Here is a 23,266-nt window from a genome sequence, read left to right as displayed (position 1 = left end):
TATTTTCCCACTGAAATAAAATAATGCCCAAAAATCTGTCTTTATTATTTGGGAAACACATAATAGTAATAATCATCCTTTAGAGCCTTCATTCTATTTTGTATCAATTTATTTTCTAACTGTCATCATCAACCTGAAACACATTTTTATAAATTACATGACATACATAGGTAGGGAGGAATTTGGCGTAAACAGCATGACTAATCTTGAAACTTATTGGTGTTATACTATGCTGGAGTAAAGTTCACAGAAAGAATGTTTAGTTAACAAATCTGCTCTAATCAAATCAAAATTCCATAATGATCTGTGTATCTCTAATTGCAAATAAAGTAGCAGCAGCACTAGTATTACTTGTAGTAATAGTAGTAGTAGTAGTAGTAGTAGTAGCAGCACTAGTAGTAGTAGTAGTAGTAGTAGTAGGAGTAGCAGCAGCATCACTAGTGTTAATAGTAGTAGTAGCAGTAGTTGTAGTATTAATAGTAATAGTAGCAGCAGCAGCAGCACTAGTATTAATAGTAGTAGTAGTAGTAGTAGTAGCAGCACTAGTAGAAGCAGTAGTAATAGTATTAATAGTAGTAGGAGTAGTAGGAGTAGTAGTAGTATTAATAGTGGTAGCAGTAGTAGTAGTAGTAGTAGTAGCAGCAGTAGTAGTAGTAGTAGTAGTAGTAGTAGTAGTAGTAGTATTAATAGTGGTAGCAGTATTAGTAGTATTAATAGTAGTAGTAGTAGTAGTAGTAGTAGCAGTAGTAGTAGTAGTAGTAGCAGCAGCAGTAGTAGTAGTACTTGTATTAATAGTGGTAGCAGTAGTAGTAGTAGTAGTAGTAGTAGTAGTAGTAGTAGTATTAATAGTGGTAGCAGTAGTAGTAGTATTAATAGTAGTAGTAGTAGTAGTAGTAGTAGCAGTAGTAGTAGTAGTAGTAGTAGTAGTAGTAGTAGTAGTAGTAGTAGTACTTGTATTAATAGTGGTAGCAGTAGTAGTAGTATTAATAGTAGTAGTATTAATAGTAGTAGTAGCAGTAGCAGAGAACAACCCCACTTGACGATGATAGGGCGGACATAGACGATCAGACGACCTTTGCTCCATTCATGTGTTGGTCCAGTCGGAGAGACTGAAGGTAAATGACACAAAGTTGAAGGTATTTCCACGCGCCTCTTCCTCTCCATCCCTGGAGTTTGGTATTTTGAGGTTGCTGATACTGAATCATGTGCTCTCACTGTACAGCAGTGCAACGCACACACTGTCAAGTCGACCTGCGTAAAGGTCCCGATGTACTCCATGAGTTTTTCTAATTTTTGGGTTGTAAATGTTGCTAAAGCCGCAGTCCAGCTCGGCTGCTTCGGCAGTGGCATGTCAGTGTTAATAGACATGCAGTAGCTTCATGACAGGTAACCGGACTCTACTGCTGGGCTTTTCAGCCTCAGCCCGGAGCAAGTCGGTTGAGTTCCCTTTTCTCTGCATTACACATCGTCGGGCTATTTTGATAGTGTGAGACGAGTTTGTTTACATGGTTTATTCTCAGGGTTGGAAAGTGTCACAGGAAAGTATTCCAGTCAGTGAAACCGTACAACCAGTTATTCTTATTCAGCGTCAGATATGCTTTAATTACTCGGATAGCATTACAGTTCATTAATGTGTGTGTTTCTTGTTTGTGACATTTCATGAAAACTTCCCCCTGGCTGAATGAGTTGAAACAATCCTTCTTGCAGTATTATACTGACAAAGTACAACGGAATAAGCTAAATATGTAGCTTTAAGTATTCCAGTCTAATGGGATTTTCACTAACATTATGTTTAAATATCTATTCACACTTACCACATTTTGATTCCTACCACAGTGTTTAGGCGGAATCTCCAGTTCCAGGTTGAACTTACAGCGAACATTTCGACTTGTCATAGCAGGAAAAGCACAGGTGTACCGAGTAACAGTAGTGCCCTGCATGTATAGTGCAACTGAAAATATTATGAAACTTATGAATTACACATATGCTTTCTGTATGAGTTAATAGAAAAAGGTGCACCATTATCAAATACATGTACTTTTACATAACACATAAAACATGACATTATTTTAAAGACAATAAGAAGGAAAATAGATTGAAATATAAGTGACAGTAGAGATCGTGAATCAATCAAATGGACCAAGGTCCCAAAATCATAAAAATTAGACACTGTTGAATGCTGTAGCCACAAACAAATTCTTAGATTCTCATACACTCATATACACACTTACAATTAGTCCCATTCTCAGCTAATGTGTCAGAGCACTAATACAACTGCATTAGCATGAGGGATACATGTCAGCTGGGTGAGTGGCAGGCAAGGGGCCTAGCATGGGGTTGAGTAGTGGTGTGAAGAGGAACACAGGGTGTCTGTGCGTGTGTGTGTGTAACGGATGATGGTGGAGGGGGTGTGTGCTGCAGAGGGACACAGGGGCATGGCTCCGATAGTGATGCAGGAGGAAAAGGTCAGGCAATGTAAAGTATTTGTTGTGCTGATGCAGAGGACAGCTGCTCGGAGAGATCAGATGCTGCTGCAGCTCCAGCTTGGAGGCAAGTCTGCAGGGCTGAGATGGGGTCAACTTTTTATAGCCCCCTCCCCCTCTGCTTTTTCCTAAACGGGGAGAAGGAGGTTGAGAGCACTGCTGACCTCCAACACTCCTACGTAAACAAATCGAGTAGTGTGCCCTCTGCAGTGATTTGACTGAATATAGTCAGCTGGTTCAGAACCAGGAACTACAGGCAGGCTTAAGACAACGCCTTATATCATAAACTGGACCAAAACAAATTCATGTTTTCTCCTCAATTATCTCGCCTTATTTTCACTGCATCCATCAGAGTTTAACACCCATTTTATGTCTTCTTTTCTGTTACTCTAGATATCTCCAGCGAAGAATGTGCCTTTATTCATCCCAAGTGCAGTTTTCAACCCTCCCACCAGTGATCTACTCCCCAGGACAAACTTCCACCAACAACAATTTTATCCCCACTCTGTTGTGTTGTTCATCCTTGCAGCAGACCTTACTCTAATATGTATGCATTGCAGCACTTTGTAGGGTAAACGCATTAAGCCACATCCTCTGGCTGATGCTCTGCCATGTTGCCATATGAATCTGCTTTGTGATACTTTCCATTCAGCTGCTGTCTAGAACCTTTGAAATGCTGTTTTGGCCCTGCAACATGTCTATTCAAAAGGAAACAAGGCAGGTCTTCGATTACAGTTCAGTGCTATTGGCCAAGCCACACTTTTAATATCATTAATCTAATGTGCCCATGTCTTTAAAGCAAGACTTTGCAACTTTCAAAAGGCAAAAAAACACATTTTTTTTACAAATGAAAAGTTGACAAACAATAAATCACAACTTTGCTAAATTCAATACACAATTTATAATCAGTCAGCAAACTTGAGGCCATGAGGACGACTTTTGGTAAGCCTCAAAAAGATTCTGCCAAACTGTCAGATGAGCCTGGAGGGCGAGGCAGGGCTTAGCTCAGGCTGTTTTTGGAATAAGATTAGAACTGATGACCCAGACTAACAATATTGTTGGACAGTTGAAGGAACCCTTTGAGAAACGTCCTCACCCGATTTAACATCCTCCATAGAGGACATGTAGCTGGAAGGCTTGGCAAAGGCCTTGTCCATTTCACTAGCGAAAAAATCCACAAGGCGCCAGGGGTGGATGATATTTGCACTGAGACGCTGAAGGCTCTTGGCATTGTCAGGCGGCTTGATTGACATGCCTCCTAAATATCATGTGATGGTCAGGGTTACTGCCTGTGGACTGGTGGACCAAAATGGTGCTTCCCATATTTTTTTAGAGGGAGTAGGATGTGTTCCAACTATTAGGGAACATGCTCAAACTTATACCAGGGCACTGAAAAGATAGCTCTGACATATTGTCAAACCTTAGGTCCAGGAGGAACAATGCAGAATCCTTCCTCGTTGTGGAGCATTGGACATGCTATTTACCCATGCAAAAACCGTGTATCTGACTATTGTGGGGAAGAGATAAATGAGGCTGAAGGTGAAGCTCTCCATTTAACAGTTGATCTATGTTCCAACCCTCACCTATAGGCATTAGCTTTGGGTAATGACTGAAATAATGAGATGACAGACTTTCAAGCCACCAAAATGAGTTCCGTTGCACGTTGGGTGCAACCTTAAGAGGGTGACAATCTCAGACATCTGGAAGAACCTCAGAGTAAGATTGCTGCCCTTTTGTGTTGAAAGGAGTGAGCTTAGGTGGTTCAGGAGCCTTATTTGGATACCTCCTGGATGCCTACTGTACCTGTGTAGTTATTCCAGACAAAGGATACACTGGGGTTTACATATCCCATCTGTCCTGGAAATGCCTCATGATCCTACAGAAAAAGATGGAGGACGTGGCGAGTGTAAAGGACATATGGGCCTCAGGCTGCTGCCCTCTGACCCAAACCTAGAACAGCCATGGAAAATGGATGGTAGATGGATATACGTCTGTAAAAAATTAATACAACACTCGTACTTTTTGGGAAGTGAAGGGAAATGCCATTATCCTGTAACTGATAGTTTGATTGTTATTCAAAAGTTACACAGTCTTGCTTTAATTCCCATAATAAGATCATTACTTAGGGTGAATACAACCTACACTATTTTACACTGTTTTCTGACTACAGGGACCATTTGTCTGCACTGAATTATAAAAAGAAATGCAGATTACCGGGTAGTGTTGAATCATCCCAAATTCAGCCAGAGGATTACAATCATTGTATTTCAAAATAATGTTTATAAAGATGCCCCAAGTAAATGGTAAATATATAACATTGCTATGTATCATATCACTACTCTCCAACACTAATGTTCCACATTCACAATAACATTTCCATCTTTTTTAGGATGTTCCACTTGAAGTATGTGTAACATCTGTGATGTGACTCACAACATGCTGCTAATACCTGCACAACTGATATGCTGTATAAAGTAGTGTATGTTTATATTTTAAAAGCACGGTCCTCGTGTGTTAAAGTGAGAAAAAAAAGAAACACACTGAGTGTGTCGCTCAGATGAAGTGGAGCTGGGACGATGGTTTAACTGTGTACTTAAATCAGTATTTCCTAAGTAGTGTTGAACCTAATGAGTCAGAGCCAGCTAACATAATTACAGGATAACTTCCTCTGGGTTGGTTTATTTTACACCTTTGGGTGTAATGAGATGGGAGTTAGTGCGTGTGCATCTGAATGTGTCCGTGGCAGTGAGTTATGTATGGCATTTCAGTATTCTGTGAGTGTACAACAAGGAGTCATGTTACTTCACTGTAGACAGCAGCGTACAGACTTCATGTGTTGGGTGTGTTGCAACACTTTACACACAGCAATATTAGTTTCTCTTTTTTAACCCCTTGACCTCTTAGGGACATATCAACTGATGACATCCATATGACTGTTTTCTGTAAAGTTCTGAGGTCAAGTTTTCATCTGTTCTGTTTCCTTTTGAATAAATACAGTGGGGCATCATAGGTCATTATGCTATACTTGACTCAGTTATACCAGCATCCCATGTAGAACTAATGCAAACTGTAGATTGCTATTTTTTTAGCATGTGTCAAATCCAAACACACATTAAAGGTATTTGGATCTGCTGGTCAGTCTATGTACCTTAATTCTGTCAAATAAATGTTATTAAGCCTCTGTGACAACCGACTTTATTTAAATTGCTCTATGAGTTGATTTCATTTCAAGTGATATAAATTCATGCAGTAATTTGAAAGACTTGTTGCTAACTTTGCAGTAGATTGGAAATGGTTTGCTCTTTAGAGCAAGTTGTTAGAACATTTAATGCATGTGTAGGTGAAATTTTACTTACATTTGTACATTTAATTCAAAACACTATTAATAATATACATTATATTATAATTTCTAAATATATGTGTCTCAGAAGGCAGTTGAGTTTAATGCAAACAGTTATTTATTTAGAAATTACAAATCAGAAGTATCCAAAGGAAAGTAAACAGGTACTATGAACAAGTTAGAATTGAGAGATATGATTTTCTACCTCCTGCCCGAGCGTTTTAAAAGTATGTGTTTGATCAGCATAATAAATAAAGACCTAACAATTAATAATAAAGATAGAAAGATAAATAATATAATTTGTAAGCTCCATTAAACCAGCAATTCTAATGTTGTCATAAACATAAAAAACTTTTCTCCCACATGCCTTTATATGTGAATAATAATGTACTTAATGCACTTGGATTGTCACTCTTTTGCCACCACACTGACAGCAACGAATGACTGTAAACATCGGTAATAGGAGGAGTACTATATGGACTTGTTAATTATAAAATGAAACAGCAAATTTCTTCTGATGAATTTTGCCAGAGATGCACTGTAATATTGAATGCTATGTTTTATTCAAACACCTGTCCCTCAACAAACTGCTGACTTTGAGGTTAAATGTATGAAACTGTCTGTATCAGAGCTTTTGTATGAGAAAAGAAGGTAAAGAGAAGTTGAGATGGTCTGAGATAAGTGTATTTACGAATGTTCAAAGGAAAAGGGCACATGTTTGAATCAAATGCCTTCACGGCTGTACTGTTATATATATATATATATATATATATATATATATATATATATATATATATATATATATATATTTAATTCCTGATGTAAACTGTGACGGCCCCAGAAAAAGACAGAGGTCAGGATGACAGCGGAGGGACGACTTGAAAGGAGAAGTGAGTGCTGCGTTTGCACTTATGAGCTTGAAAGTAATGAAATGCTGAAAATGTGTAATGTAGACTGACAGGCCTTCATATGTTTGCAATAAATTCAAAATCAAGCAACTGAACATGTATTTGTCCATTAATTTAAAATCAAATCACTATTCACTATTTTTGTTTGTGAAATAGCTCAGATACAGGGATGTGAGAATAGTAAAGAAGCTTTAAAAAAAGTGTATACTTTCTAATGAGAGATTACTTCTAAGAGTTTATACCAGAAACCCTTAGCTTTATTAAACATTCATTAAATTCTCAGATCATTGATGAGAACACCTTTGGGATGCCATGTTGTGAACATGAGTGTTTGATTAACTGAAAAGCTAAAGGTTACAACCTGGCTTATAATAGGTCTTTGACATATTACTAAATGCTTTATAAATCATTAATACCATTTCTGTTGCAACTTGCAAATTATAAACCCCTTATGAATGGTAAATCTATAAGAAAACGATACCTAAAAAGTAAATAGATTGAATTTATCAGAAGAAAATATAGTTAATTGAAAACAAAACATTATCTTGTTCTTCTGGCTAATAACTGGTTTAAATAACCAACAGCCTTCTTCCTCAAACATGTTTGTTTTGACTTTTTTATATTGTTTCTGAACATAAATTTTTATCCTGTGACTATTACAGTTTATTTCCTTTTATCTACCTGACCTGATTATCGTGACTTTCTGCAGTTTCATACTTGGCTGATAAATGTTCTCCATTAAAAACGTACAGAAAAGAATAAATGACAAGGGTCAAAGAGAATCAAACAGATTTATGCCGACAGAAGTGCACTTTTGGCATCTGCCAGCGTGCAAGGTTAGCTTTCTGGTGACACTGAAACATCACCCGGGCCGAGGCTTAAGTTTAACCTGACAGTTTACTGCTGTGTTTACTTGGTTGCCGTGGTTGCAGTGAGACTGGCAGACACTGGTTTACCCCCAGCTGCTCTCGGTGGTTTCTAAAGAATCTACATTAAGGCCCAGTTGTTGGGTTTGGATGCCAGGAGGGACTCTGATGTGTCATCGCTGTGACACAAGAAAAGTCAAAATTTATTGCCTCACCTGGATCAGCAAGTGTGTGCTTTAGGCCACTAAGTACATTGTGTCTCCTTGGACACAACTATCAATATAAATGAGGGCTATTGGTTTACTTAAGAGTGCAGCTAACAAATTACATGCTAATGTGGAAAGCCGTATCTACGAAATCTGCCATATTCAATGCAGGTTCAAATTTAGGAGTTTGCTATCTTGAAATTGCCAGAAACCAGAAAGATGCAACAGCTTCTACACTGGGATCACTGGTTTCTAAGAGGTTACAGCTATGCCAGTGACTGAAAGTCTGTACTTAGCACAGCAGTGCTTTCAGCATGTAATGTCAGCATGGTCACACAATAGCAGTCCAATCTGTACCATCTTCATCATCTTAGCTTAGCATGTTAACTTGCTAGCATTAACTAATTAGCTCAAAGAATGGGAAACTGTATTTTGTGGTGATTTACTTCAATCTTAATAAATAAGGGAATGTGTGCTATTGGAGTACATAAACTGACACTAAGTGTTGAGGCCCTGTGTTATGGTGTTATGCTTTAATTGCATACCATACATTTGTGTTTAATCAAATGTCTACAAAGTAATTGACACACTAACCAAGGGAAGCATAGGATAGTATTCAGAACAGGAGGAGTAGACCATGACCCCCTGTACTGTAAGTACTTACAGACATTTGGGGGACGTAGTGGATATTTTGGGGATAGAGACTGAGCTATCCTGACTTGATGGGGTCTTTTAAATTTGTCGTCAATTGACTTTATACAACTGTTTTCACAGGCTAATAACAAATAAACTGACTTTCACTAGTATAATTGGTGGCAAAAATAATAAAGTCCCACGGCCTAATTCTACCCCATGGGCCCTCAGAGGGTTATTCCAGTCATACAGTACATATTGCACAATTACACATACACTTTGTTTTTGCTGTATCTAAATCTATCAGCCGAGTCAAAAGGCAAAGTGTTTCCACGGCACATTTATTGTCAGCCAATTACAAATCTAACAAGCTGATCCCTAAGTATGAAAACACAACTTCAGAGTAGGTCAAGCGTCTTAAAACTATCAGAATTTTTCGGACAAACGGAGCAATTACAGCAAAGTACAACAAATATATTCAAGTGTTAATGGGTTCACTATTGGAGATTCGATTTTCCCCTCAAAGAGGAAACACACACATTGTCTCTGTAGGAACAATTAAAAAGCACCATCATGATTAATAACATGTAATTAATTAATATTACTCTGCTAAATAAATTATTTGAGGTGTGTGACAGTGATTGACATAAAATAAAATTACTCCTCCACAGTAAACATTTAATTAAAAAAAACTAAGGAATGTTGACGGACAGGAGCGTTTCCATTCATGGGGGAGAGTCAAGCCACTGTCTACAGTGATATTTACATGTAGATTTATACTGTAACTGGGTTGGGTTAATTACAGTAGTATTTGTCATGCTGCCATTGAATAAATCATGCTTCTTGTGTGTGCCCATAAATAATGTTTTAAGAAAATCCATAAAAAGACAATGCAAGAATTCCTGGTCTCAAACAAAATGTCAAATTAAAACAACTTAAATACTCACAGGAATGTAAACTTTGCATTTGTTGTTAAAAAGATAAAAACATGCACGCCTCTTCTCTCTTGCATGCTTTCACTGCATGAGGTTGAGGTGTGATAGCGGTCCCTGAATGCAATAAGCCCTCTTTGAGTGACAATATTCGCCCCTGGATAGTTCATTGTATCCCTTCTACCAATCGGACTCAAAAACTTTCTTGCACATGTTTGAGTTCTCCTGGTGAAGAGGGAATTCAGAGCCGGGGACGAGCTGCTTCTTGCTCTTACGTGACTCAACGCTCTTCCCCGATGACACCCTCTCATACTTGGTCATGTATTCACTGAAAGCAGAACATCAAGAATAGACCATTAGGTTTTTGCATGAGATGATTAAACAGTAAAATCCAAAAGAATTGACATTTTCTGTACAAAGAGGGTCTCACAATACCTGACGGGAAAGGTAGTTTTGTCCATCTGCATGCACACTAGGAATGGATATTCAGAAAACTGCACAGTGGTGATAAAGTCCAGCGATGCTTCAGTTTCAAAGCTGACCTCCACACCCGCTCTCATGAAGTCCATGTCCACCGTAACGTTGCCAGTAACCACTAACGCTCCCCTGAAACCATAAAGGAAAAAAACAAGTGAAAATGTATCAAACTGACAAAGAGCAGTATGTGAAACTTGTGCCTTCCCTTTGTTTCCTTGAAGTTCATATACATCTACATGATAAAGGTCTAAAAGAAACAATAGGTGATGCAAATGGTGATATAAATGTATTACCATACTTGGGGAAAATGCCCCAAAAAACAAATTTGTGATAGTTTCACATATAAAATAACATAACCTATTTGTGAAATGTGTTTGCTTTGTAAAGCCCATAAGGGGTAAATAAATACTGTTAATTAATTGTATTGTAAGAGTCCATTATTTTAGTGCTTTTGGTCACGCCAGTCAATCACAAAATAATCAAATGAATGCCGTTTTTAATCTTTTTTCCCCACCAGCACTTAACCAGTAAGCATAACAGGAAACAAAACCATCAGAAACCATTTTATTTAGCCTTGTCCTAAATACATTGGAATTTGAGTCATACAGTTTGTATCAGTCGCGTAAAAGCACAGTAGAGCTTAGACATGAACAAGTAGAGTTTAACTACAATATACTTCCTTTTAAGTTTCAAATCAAAGTGTGTGCCAACCAGTTAAACATCCAACCTCTGTAACAATGCCAGTGGAGACATGCCTTGGCAAAGATGCCAGTGTGGTTTGTTCTGCTTATATAAATAGCCCACCATCCTATTATCAGAGTGGAAGAGGTGCAACTATGCTGATCCATTCACCTGCCTCTGCCCTTCCCATTGCACACATGGGTCAAATCATCCTGAAGTTAAAATCCAAGATGTGACCCCAAACGGTGGTCGAAAAGTGGGACGGAAATCAAAAACATAAATACATTTTGGTTCCTCAGGATGCCGTTTTAAAAAAAGTGCATAATTTCCACATCATCGTGGGTTTTTTGCCTATTAATATACAGCCCCTTCACAATTGCCTTCTTTTCTAAGTTATAGTGGAAATGTACACATTCACAACTTTTGATGCAGTCCCACATTTTAGTCGGGTGTCTTTTTTTATAATTTACTTGCTATATTAGTAAAAATATATATTTCTGCATATAACTTTTTCCTTTTAACTAAATACTCTGACATCTGTGAATATCTGCCCAAAAAACAAGTGAACAGGATAAATAATCTGATCAAATACTCGGTGACAAGTTTTGGTACATGAGTTTGGTTTTGGTACTTAAAAAGCACTGCAGAACAGTCTGTCTACTGAGGAAAATCACACCTCATTTGAATGTTAAAAATATGCGGCATGGCCCTTTAAATCCCACTTCATCACCACATGCCGCGAGCAAAACAATACCAGCACGTTGATGGTAATGTTTTTAAATAGTGACCCAGACAGAGCTGACGTCATATCCACAGACCTAGAAATGAGATAGACATGAAGCACAATGCTGGAGCACGTCCGCGTGCCGGTGGAACAAATGAATCGGATGACACTTATAGACCATCTTAAGTTCACATGAATCCAACATTAATAGAAATCTATTTGCAGCGCTTTGACACGGCTCGAACGTGACCTCTAAAACGTCTTTCCTTTCAGTCATGAAGGTTTATTTGTAAGAGTTGTCTGTCTATCACAAAAGGCTTTTGCCCTGCAAGTGTGTTACATCATACAGTACTTCACAGTGAGATAATGCATCACTCCAAGGTTGTACGTAAGGCTATGACCTATAAACAGGGTACACAACATTATATAAAAGCTTTGCTGATGCCCCGATTCGGCTACCGATCAAAAACACCTTCAACAGTAGTTTTATTGTTTGTTTTGTGTACCTGTTGTTGACGCTGGTCTTGGACTCCCTGTACCACAGGCTGATCTCCATGCCTCCAGAGATGTCAATGGCTAACCCTCCTTGGAACTCCGCACTCGCTTTCAGACCGGACTGCAGCTGGATCACCTGGAGGGTTGAAGATGAGCAGAAAGAAAAACAAAAATGGAAGACTCCACTGATAATTAAGATTCCTTTTATCATACATCATGTGTTAAAAGAACTGTGAAAGCAATTTCAAAGTAGCCACAGTACAAGGGGTAAGAAATGACACATCATTGCATCAGCTGCATACATTTAGACCCTGTTCATTCATCATCACTAAGCTCAATAACTGAAGTATTACCGTGAGTCGTTCCCCAGCTGTGCCTTTGTACACATACAGTATGCATCTAAAAAGGACAGTGCCGACCGCAATGACCCACACGGTCTTGCTAGTTCACTTCAGTACTGTTCACTTTTAGGAAACTAAAAAGACTTGGTTAGAGTTAGAAAGAATGAAATCAGTGCTGACTGCTGGCAGGAGATGGGACACAAACCTCACCACAAAGTCTATGCATTGCATGCCCGATGAAAAACAACCAGCAAATACCAGCTGTTCAGGTCATTTACCAAGGAGGGTCACCTACCTACCCGTCACTACCGGTTGCGTGTGATACTCATTAGTACTGAATGTCACTCTTGTTCATAAACACACTGCATGTCAACTTCAAACACTGAGATCAAGTTCAACTACTACATTCAGGTCTGGTGTAAATGGGGCGTTGGTGTGGTACACAGTAGCTGCTTACCTCAGAATGATCAGTCAGCAGGATGAGACCCTTTACGACATTCATGGGCTCCCCGGTCATGGAGAACATTTTGGACATGAGGTCACTGTAACCCTTGAAGAAGGTGACGGGCCGCAGCTGGACGTCGAACAGCAGAGCCGACATCCCGGCGAACGACTCCAGGTCCTCCTCTCCCTCATCGGGTGTGGCAGCAATCAGTGACTCCAGACCCTGGGCCTCAATTGCCACCTGGAAGATGGGAAGAATATCCAAATCAGTCTAAATTAGCAGAGATATAACTGGTTGCTCTGTGTACTCAACTATAGATCAAAATCAAAGTGCTCTTGGAAAACGGAGGAAGAAATCATGATGAACATGAAGGTAATCAAGCAATAAATGTGCTGAAGAAGAATGTTTGCTTTTTTAATCATTTGGTCAGAATAATGGCGATCAAATAATTCCTTCAATGTAGGTCTTTGATTTCGGAGTGTCTGGATTGTCTTCTTGTTTATCACACAATTATTTTATATTAAAAAAAAACATATATGCTCCTGCAACAGTGTCCCTGTAGTCCTGCTAAGTGGGTTTTCTATATATTCAAGTAATTATTTAATTTTCTTTCCGTGGTTTCCTTACCTGTAGTCCATGTAGCATTGCTCCTTTACTAGCACCATAAATATTCATGTTGCTTCTCCTCAGGATCCCAGAGCCTGAATACAGGATGTCCAAACTGTATGTGGAGGTCACATCAGGAGATTCTGAAGGAAGAGGATTTTAAAAGCTGTTCAGTCAGCATTGCACGTACCTGGTGGTAATGTTAGCCTCAAAGACGTGAGTTTTAAGGAACCATATCAAGCTGAAATATGCAACCACCCTTAAATGGTCAACATCTAACTTGGTTGACTTTGAAATTTTGTCCTGCACTACTTTACTTTAAAATTGTATTAACATCTTTTTATTCTTTTCAGATTTTAAATCTTAGAATGCATTGAGTATTTTTTTTAGGCTTAGAGATGAGGGTTAGTTACTTACGTGCCATGAATCCTGAGAATGCAGAAGACGACCCAACTTTAGCAAAACGGTCATAGTTATGAGAAACCATGTCCTTCATAGCTTGTTGTAAAACTTTACTGAAAAATTAAGAAAGAAAAAAATATTATACCATAAATGTCTGTTTATATCTATTTACACCAAATGTTTTTTTGTGTGCGTGTCTTAACGCGTTTTTTGTTGTTGGTCCATTGGATCACCATTAACACACCTGGCTGGCAACTGGAAGCGGATGATGTCCTGGATCTTGGACAGCATGTACTTGTTCATTTCATGAGGCAGGTTTCCAATAGACAGAAGCAGATTCTTGACCTCCATGTATGAGGGTCTGCTACTGAGGATGACATCGGCAGCGGCTGCTCTCACGTTTTTCTCATAGATCCGTTGATTCTGGTGGTAAATTCTGCCGACTGTCCGCTTAACCTACAAATTAAATAAAATGCTGTTTTTTTCAATTTATATGCCGTTATATGCTAATTAATTCCACATATCACTGGTAAATAATAGAAGTGTTATGTACGCTATGGCTCACCTCATCGGTCATGAGATTGACATCGTATCTCTGCAGGGCAGTGAGGGCGATGGTGTTGTAAGCTCCCACCTCTGACTCTGCATATTTGGTAAAGATGGGGACGGCCTCGGGCAGCAGAGAGTTCTTCAGAGCCAGAAGATACATCTGGACCTCGGGCTCTCCCTGCGCGCTGCCAGCACCGTCTAAAATCAGCTTCTTCACCTGGACCACTGTCTGAGAGGTAAATACACCATCAGTCAGCTCTGGGATTCATTAAAATTTGGTTTAGTTTCAGGAGTATTCAGGAAATGTTAATTTTCATGTCGGTAAACAGACAGTTTGACGCATTTTAGTATCTTCTTGGAAGCTCACCGGTAAGTTGCACCCTCCTTTCTGACACAGTCGATGGACCAGGGCTCCCATAATGATCACCACTGACTCTTTAATGTCTGTGCTGCCAATTTTTCCCTTTGAAATATCCTGAAAAGGAAACAATTCAAGAAAACTTTTCAAAAGTATGTATAATGCGATGACATGTTTAAGACCCGTCATTTAAAATAGTCTATTGTTCATATTTCTCTTCACTGAGATCCAGGAGATGACAGCAGGACATATTATTTCCTTTGATGAGCAAGAAAAAGGTGCCGATTATGTTCTTGAAAACATGGCACTCACCAGCAGAACCTGGAGCATTCTCTCGTTGGGATGTGAAGCGAAGCCCGAGGCGTAGAGAAACCTCTCCTGCAGAACAAAACCTTTGGCATCGGTGAAGTTAAGGAATTCCAGCATGGCATCCAGCGACGCAACGGTCTGGGAGGAGGTCACAGCATCTACCACCTGAGGTCTGAGCAGGAAGAAAGTGAACACAACGATGGTAAGTTGATAAAGTTAGACAGCCGAGTGATGGGGTCAGTAAGCAAAAATTAAGATGTAGGAGAGAAGGAGGAGCCTGCTTACAGAGATGTCTTGCTGGCACTCTTCAGCACTTTGAGGATCTCGTCCTTGGACGCCTTCCTAATGCTCTGGATGAGGGCCAGGAAGCTGCGAGGAGCCGCGGCTTTGGACAGGCTCGCCGGCTCCAGCTGCTTCCGCTGAGTCTGCCAATGTTCAAAAAGCTAAGAGGGAGAACACAGGGGAGAAGGGATCAGAAGTTCACTCTAATTACCAATAATATACAGTAACTATGTACTAATACAGTGTTATTCGGGAGTTGTTCTGTAATAATGAGTTGCCAATGTGTTAGTTGTTCAGATCAAATTCAAACATTGTGTGTTGATCTTGATGCAGCTGTATAAGAAATACTGGATGGGCAAGTGTCCCGCCTCCTTTTAATAATGACTTGCTGAAGGTCATGAATACAAGTGAATAACATAATTAGTTTATTGAACTGGTTATCAAGACATTATAGTATTTTGAAACTCAAGCTTAAATGAAAAGGAGGCCCTGGAGCTGTGGCATCATACTAATCGTACCAGCTGCTCATTTTTACACATAATAACTCAAAAATAGAACAAACAATAATTCCAGTTTGTTACAACTTCAGTTGTATTTTCATAGTTTAGGGTCATTGTTTCTGTCTTAAGTCTCAACATTGCTAATTAATGTTATCTGGACAAGGCAATGACATTGCATAAAGAATTCTGACAGGGTGAGAAACACAAGCAGTCAGATGATCATACAAGTTTTAAACAAACCCTAGTTTTGCAAAACTTATTTGGAAGCCATGCTAGAGACACTGTGAGGCTGGAGTAAATGCTTATATAGCAACAATGAGAGTACAGACATGGTAATGTGTAGCAGGTATAATAATTAACATGATCACCATACTATTTAGCATGTTAGAATGCTAAAATGTGCCAATTGGAAAATATAATCAGTATTGAGGGTATTTAGTCATACACCAAAAGAAAAAGGACAAATTGAAAATTGACCTGTTGATGGCGCTCGAGAAAAAGTCATAGAATCCCAGGAGTTAATAAGGATTGCGTGACATGAATTTCTGCACCAAATTGGTAATCCGTCCCAATAGTTATCGTGTCATTTCACACAAAACCACAAATGTCAACCTCATGGTGGCTGTCGAGGATAATGCATTCATCTAGAGACCAGGAATGTCTTTCAAAAATGTATTCCAACACTGATATTTGAGTCTGAATCAAAGTGGTGGGCCATGCATGGAGCTGTGTTTTTGTAAGTGAAGATGTGTCGTGTGAAACTAAACAGGTACTCACTGATGGACAGCCCTTGCACTGGGATGTGACCTTTTCTGCAATGATACCAACAGCTGCCAGTTTGGCATCGATTGACTTGACAACACCAGCCACATCTTTCCCAGCAGCCTCCAGTGGTCCAGCCTCTGTTCCTACAAATTTGAAGGTTTGCCTGGAAAGCAAGGAATACTTTTTTTTAAATAATCCTGTATTTTAAATGGCAGCTGATGCTGATTCTTTGCCGAGGCATTTACCTGGATATGACTTTAGCTGCAGTAGACCGGCGGGCGTTAACAGTCACCGAGTGCGTTTCTTCAGCCACAGCCGAGCGGATGAAACCATCTTCAAGTGTGAACGTTGTAACAGAACTGGACTTCCGGCTCACACCAAACACCTGAAAGGGGGCCATAGAGGCGTAGTTTATTAGTGATTCAATACCATTCGTATTCTAACACGGTGATCCGGTCTGGATGCTGACATACCTGACTGTGTGTGGTGAATCCAGTCTCCACAGTCTTACACGTCTCTAGGATCTTGGTTCTCGTCACTTGACCTTGTACTGCTCTGTACTCGACCATGCACCTTCCAGACACATCGTTCTATTCCCAGGCATTAAGTTTGTTCACATTAGCAACGTATAATTAAATAAGTAACACATGAATACATGGAATAGGAGCATTATCATGCCGTTTACCTCTATAACCTTCCCAGTGTTGAGCTGTACTTGCAGTAAGCTGGCCAGCCCTCTTTTTAGGTTCTTGATGGTTGCAGGTTCGGACCAGTAGGAATAAAATGCTTTTGCCTACAAAGAAAGTAGTACAATAAGCTGAATTTTAGGCATTTTGTTGAGCAGATAAAAATGGAAGTGACCCACAACGCTGGACATGCTGCACCTCACAAAGGCGTTCAGGGTGTCAGTTTTGCTCTGCACACTTGTGTATAGAAATACATGCTCATGACATCGGCGACTATTTACATTACATGAAGAAATAAGATATTCTTTGAAGTGCAGATCAAAAACAAAACCAGGATACTTTGGTGTTAGCACTTTAAAAAAGGAGTCTCTCAACCTCTAGTTATATTCTGAATGCACATCAGTACACAACACTGACCAGCATAAAAGATGAGTCATTCTTATGTTTTCTTTATGTCATATTAAAATAATGGAACCAAAGCTCAGTTAAATGGGCTGTGTTAATCTTGAGAAACATCACGTTACACAGATTTCCAGTGAGGGTTCAGCTCGGCTCAATAATGGACTCTGCTCATGTGTGGAGAAAGCAGCCTATTATATTACATCATCCTAGAGGGTCTCCTGCAAAGTATGGGGTTTATTTGTGGCGCGTGAAAACAATATCAGCTATGAACACCATAAATAGATTGCCTACTGCTACTCTGTATCTTTCCTGTGTAAACAAAACGACAACAACGGGGGAGATACTGATCTATCCGGTTTCTCTCAACCTTTACTCCACACTGAACCAGTTTTAATCATAAAACCTTTTTCCCAGCTGATGTACAACAGTTACACAACTGGAACAGTGTAATTTTCAGAGTAAGATATAATACATGCTCTTAAAGTATCTCTTCTATAGTTACTACTTCATAGAAATATTAGTACTTAATAAATTGTTCATAAATTGCAACCAATTATTTTATTCATGGCTAGTAAAGCATTTACTAATGACTTATAGATCAGTTACAAGACATTCATTTAAAAAAAAAATCTAATTAATCAAAAGATGCTTAAAAGCTTGTTAATACACAGATTTTGAGTATCAGATCCTCTTCTTCCCTTTTCCGTTGTTATTTTGCCATACAGTCCAATTAGTCGAAGGGATTACTTAATAATGATCAGCAAATAATTAGTAATAATGGAGCATCAATAAAGCGGCATCCAAGTCTTTACTGTCTATCATGTAATCCAGAAAGAAAAACAGTTTGGCTTGAAGTCAAACTCATTTAGTCTTTGACCCTCTACACATGCATGTACACACACACACACACACACACACTCCCCTGCCAGCATCATCTCTCGAGCACAATGAAGGTTAGCTCAGTGATTCTCGGAAGACAACAACAGTCGAGTGTGTAATGATTCAATGAATCGTGTATAGAATTATGCTGAAAACAACAACTTATATAATGAATTGCTGCTGTTGTTCTTTATCTTGAATGATAATAAACAATGTTGACATTTGCCAAAAACATTCACACTCCATGCTTAAAGATATACATTTCATATACCAAAAAAAAGGAAAACCACTTAAAATGCTATGAGGTTATACAGATAATACCTGCAATAAAGGATGTAGCCAGGACTATTGTCTTTATACACATGTTGTGTTATACCAAGGTTCTAAACTTGCAATGTGAACTGCGAAAAAAAAACTTCGACAAATCAAGAATGAAAGGCTCTTACCTTTCCATTTTTCAGATGTAATAAGAACGGTTTAGTCAGAGCTGCCAGTTTGGTCTTCCCCAAAATGCTTTCTGCAGTGGATCCATGGAGCACATTCTTCTTCTCTGATCGGTGGGACGCAGGACCGATCCTCACATTTGAGATCTACAAATGAGATTAATTAATTGAAATAAAAGTTTGTTGTAATGCATTTTACTTTGGGCGTTGGCAACACGTCGAAAGCTTCTCTGAAGAAAAGGAAGCATGCAGAATTGTACCAGTTGAATCAAAAGTGTATTTGTCGTGAGAAATAAATGGATGATTCGAACTCTCAAAATGACATAATGTCCCGTCTCAACATATGATTGGACCGACATACCGCCAGTTGAATCAGTTGGTCATCTTTGCTGCTCGGGCCTCTCCACACGAGGTGGACGTCCACGTCGCTTGAGATCTTGTAGCCAGCACTGCCCTCTTTGGACCCCCTGGTCCCGTCCACCAGTACCTCGGTGGTGTAGCTGAATTTGTACAGCTGGTTGTTGTTCAGCCGGGGTCCAGCAGCACCTGAAGAAACACAGGAAACACAGCTGGTGAGCAAACATGAGTGAAGAGAGTGAGACTGCTCTGCTATAAGACCGTTGTCATATTGTGGTGTGAAGACATTGAATGTCTGTTAATATACTGCAGACTTAAAAGGTGTTTTCTCCATGAAATTTGCTTTACATTTTCAAAAACGTACTTTAGCTTTTTAGACATGTTTCTTTTCCATCTACTGGTTTCATTTTGTGTCTGAACCTTAAGAACATCAGCTAGCAGAAACCTGAAACCGGACATCGTAATCCAACATCACACTCATCCATCTTTGTTTGTTTGTCGCTGTAGTTGTGTGCAGTGACTTTATTGATGTGTTCAAGCTCTAAAATCTTGGATTTGAGTGTTTACCAATGACTGTATAATAAATATGGGAAAACAAACAATAAATAAACATGGATATTGTGTGATGGATAATGTTATTTTGGTAGTTTCTTTAAACAAAAAAAAAGATGTATTAGCTCAAATAAGTGCACTACTTTTCAAAGCAAGTCCACTTTTAACTGCTCAAAGAAAATGTAACTTTGACGACGACCAAGTGTTCACTCTGATGAATTAACTCAACCCAGAAGACTAAAATGCTTTAATTCTGGTAATCTTTAATAATAAAGCATTCTGAACCTCTGTTAAAAACACCTGTCTTTTACTTGTGGCTACACAACCTCTGAAGATTTGTTTTTAGCATTCCAAAATGCATGTCATGTATTTTTTTTTTTTTAAACTGCTCAATTTCTTTCCTTTACTGAAATAATATCTGTGGATAGCCTTGATATGATTCAATCAGAGGCCATTTAACAAGGTGTGTTCAACCGGAGAGGAGATTAAGATATCTCTACTGCTCTCTCAATGACAAGCTTATTAGATATGACAATAGGCCACGTAGGAGGCAGACTGACGTGTCAGTACTTGATTTCATCTGAAGTTCAACAAATATTTCTTGACTCCTTCACCTCTTATCAATCAGATATGTCACAAAGCAGCATTCTGTGAATGAAGAGAGTCCATTGACGATGAATAAGAGACTGACATTGTGGTCTCTGTAAGATCACACAGTGGGATTTCCTGGCGGGATTCATTCATTTTGGGGCCTCCAAAAGCACAATGAAAGTGTCATTTTCAGGTACAAATAAATCCTATTGACACATGTATACCAATTGAGCATGTCGATATCTTCTTGTCCCAAATAAATTCAACCTATATTAAATAACCTACTAAATTTGACTGTTACAACACACTGCTTCTTCTCACAGAAAAAAAACACCCACAATTAACTCACCTTTGGCAGAAGCTGAGACAGAGGAGGCCGCACAAAGCAAGAACACAACTACAGTTAACATTGTGTGTCCTCTCGCTGAAGCCAGAAGAACCAAAAAACCTGAGAGTCAGTGTGGCATTAAAAGGCCAAAAAGAAAAAAGGCAAAGCGAGTCCGAGCTTCTCCTTCTCTGTTTTATCGGAGGGGAGGGCAGACTCCAAACTCCACGCTCAAGTACTAAGTACGAGATAACCGGCCAATCATTAACAGCTTCAGCAGAGGAGCACAGATTTGACAGTATACTTCTGCAGATGACAGATGCAGCCACGAATCCCCTTTTAATCTCACGGCCGCGACTGCGGCTGCGCGCGGCCGTGAGATTGATTAATCAATACACCTGGGATTATCTGATCCGATCCTGTTGATTAGGGGGACCGGTGAGACTCGTCGGTCCGTTTCTGCTGCGAGCCCTGATGAGGCAGCAAACAATGAAGTTGAAGATCCCCCCAAAAATATATACATACATACGCCATACAATTACTGCACACATATCTAAATGAGCACAAAAGAGCATATTTACCAGGAGGTGGCAGAGAAGTCCTCATGTTAGACACCTTTCAGCCATTTCTTTCCCTTCTTTTTGGGATGAACAGTCGGTACTTTGTCAGCGTGTCCTTCGTTGGAGGAAGTGGGCAGTCTGTCGGTGAAACCAGCCCTCGAGCTCAAATTACAGCGTCTCAGAAGACCCAAGAATGTGGGGTGAATTTTGAGTAAAGTAAAGATATTTTTTACGATTCTAGAATCTAGAATCCATTAATCTATAAATTAGTGCGACGTATTATTGTAAAAGTCGCAATGTCTGTTTATTTATTTAAATACAAAATAAGTGTATTTGGTAATCTATCATACGTGTGTGTGTGTGTGTGTGCGTGTGTGTGTGTGCGTGTGTGTGTGTGTGTGTGTGTGTGTGTGTGTGTGTGTGTGCGTGTGCGTGCGCAGGCTTTCAGAGTTTCAATTTCACTTAATGGCGTCATACGACGATTCCATCATAAGTTACTTCACACTATGCGTATGTTCTCATCTATATTAAATTGGCTCCTAGTCTATTATTACATTGTTGTAGAATTTAAAGGCCTGTCCTTTACTTTAGTTACAGGTCAAACGTTCTCTCCCAAGTCTACTCTCGTTCATAAAGTCATATAAATGTCCTGCATTCATCATCTTACTTCAGTAAAAGAGAGCCGTTGGGCGTAGTATTGCACTATAGTGAAACGTTAAATACTTGATATACGGTGTCATCGTTTATCTGCTGGTGTTGATGGTTACCAGTTTAAAGGTTCTGAATGTGAATCTAAATCCAGAGCAGAACACAGAAATAAGATCTCTTCAGTCTTTGCTGAATGTCTTGTGTCTTCAGGTTGAGATCATGTCGAGAACACAGACATCATCTGAGCTCTGAAGTGACACGTCTCCCACAGTTAGGAAGCTGTTTTCTCAGTAGATAAAAGTTGTGAGTGTTAATATCTGACTTCAAGGGCTCAGTATCTCTCTCAGATCATTTTACAGATAATTTAAGTACGAGGAAGGATATCATGACTCATGCATGACCTGTGGCACAATGTAGGAGTATTGCTGCTTTTTGTTATTATAGGGATGGATAGGTTATCCTTGCTTTTTTTATATACGTTTTCCTGACTGTGAAGACACGGTCATCCCTGCTCACATGTTTTGTGCTGCTATTAAAAACGTCAGGTTACATAACGTAATATATGGTGTCGAGAGGTGACGTGAACAATAACATCTTTAAATCAGTACTGAAAGAAGGTTGGGACAAATGGAAAGGAGCTGAAATAGGAGTAACAAAGAAACCCGTTGAAACCCGTTATGTCTTACTCTTTCTAAATGTAGCACTTGAAGTAATCGGCATACTTGTTGATGAACTTGTATGATTCTTTTAGTTGTTGTGTTGTAAACGTGGTGGAATGCACAATTGTATGTCGTTTTGCATAAAAGTGTCAGCTCTATGAATGTAATTTAATGCAAAACTACTGATGAACGTTATCAAGGGACAATAACATCTTGAGCAGTACCCTGGTTGTGTGCTAATCAGTAAAATCATCTGAAATTACAGAACCAAAGTGATTTTGACAATTCTTTGTCAAATAGTGCAGTTGTCTGGACAACAAAAAGATCAGAAGAAGGGTAATTTACAGTAGTTGACTGTTGACTTCATTTATATTATGTTTGAGAGGAAGGTTGATTACATCAAGTCTGCTATTGAGTCCAGAAACGGGCCGGAAGTAACACTGAGGCATCTGGCCAAAGGTCAGGTCATAGGTTTGCAATTAATTGCCTGATAACACAGCAAAGACTTACGCTTATCAAAGCTGCGTATCTAAATTGCAAAGTATCAGTGTTGTGTTGAAAGAAAAGTCTGTCTCTGTGTGTGTGTGTGTGTGTGTGTGTGTGTATATAATCTGTTTTGCCCTTTCCAACAACTTTTCAGAAACTGATGCAGCTGAAATTGTGATTATTTGAGAAATGTAATAGAGACAGCACTCTTGAATGGATGTCTAGTGGTATTCTTCAAGTTTGAGCTCCTCTCAGGATATTCATGATATATTCAAATAAGAATTAAGTGGCAGTCCATTACTTTTTTTCCCCCAATGTGTGATCTATATAAAGTGTGTATGCTATCTATATAAGATGGGTTATCCACAGACAAGAG

The 23,266-nt window shown here is 39.2% G+C and overlaps 1 protein-coding gene across 2 annotated transcripts; it reads right to left on the bottom strand.

The window, feature by feature from the left end:
* Positions 1-8,756: 8,756 nt before the first annotated feature.
* mttp (microsomal triglyceride transfer protein) lies at positions 8,757-21,472 on the bottom strand. Of its 2 annotated transcripts, none has more exons than XM_034534750.1 (18): positions 20,562-20,750; positions 19,074-19,258; positions 18,716-18,859; positions 16,988-17,095; positions 16,776-16,892; positions 16,548-16,687; positions 16,315-16,465; positions 15,041-15,198; positions 14,759-14,927; positions 14,456-14,563; positions 14,105-14,317; positions 13,784-13,995; positions 13,555-13,652; positions 13,159-13,280; positions 12,544-12,771; positions 11,757-11,881; positions 9,804-9,974; positions 8,757-9,696 (listed from the first exon to the last, which is right to left on the bottom strand). In XM_034534750.1, the coding sequence occupies exons 1-18, from the start codon at positions 20,620-20,622 to the stop codon at positions 9,549-9,551; spliced, it is 2,658 nt and encodes an 885-aa protein (XP_034390641.1). In that variant the 5' UTR covers positions 20,623-20,750; the 3' UTR covers positions 8,757-9,548. The 2 variants fall into 2 exon arrangements, with proteins under 2 accessions (XP_034390641.1, XP_034390650.1); XM_034534759.1 differs by lacking the exon at positions 20,562-20,750 and adding an exon at positions 21,119-21,472 and having other exon boundaries at positions 8,763-9,696.
* Positions 21,473-23,266: the final 1,794 nt, after the last annotated feature.

This window comes from Cyclopterus lumpus, chromosome 1 (assembly GCF_009769545.1).
Source record: "Cyclopterus lumpus isolate fCycLum1 chromosome 1, fCycLum1.pri, whole genome shotgun sequence".
Classification (NCBI taxonomy): Eukaryota; Metazoa; Chordata; class Actinopteri; order Perciformes; family Cyclopteridae; genus Cyclopterus; species Cyclopterus lumpus.
Note: the sequence above shows the minus strand (reverse complement) of the source record. Positions and strands in the feature narration are given on the sequence as shown.

Excerpts from the sequence above, each read along its gene's own strand:
- mttp (XM_034534750.1), bottom strand. The coding sequence starts at position 20,622 with ATGTTAACTGTAGTTGTGTTCTTGCTTTGTGCGGCCTCCTCTGTCTCA. Across the intron at positions 15,199-16,314 it reads AGTGCAAGGGCTGTCCATCA|CTTTTTGAACATTGGCAGAC; the intron begins GTGAGTACCTGT and ends TCTCCCTCTTAG. Across the intron at positions 14,928-15,040 it reads AGTGCCAGCAAGACATCTCT|ACCTCAGGTGGTAGATGCTG; the intron begins GTAAGCAGGCTC and ends CTTCCTGCTCAG.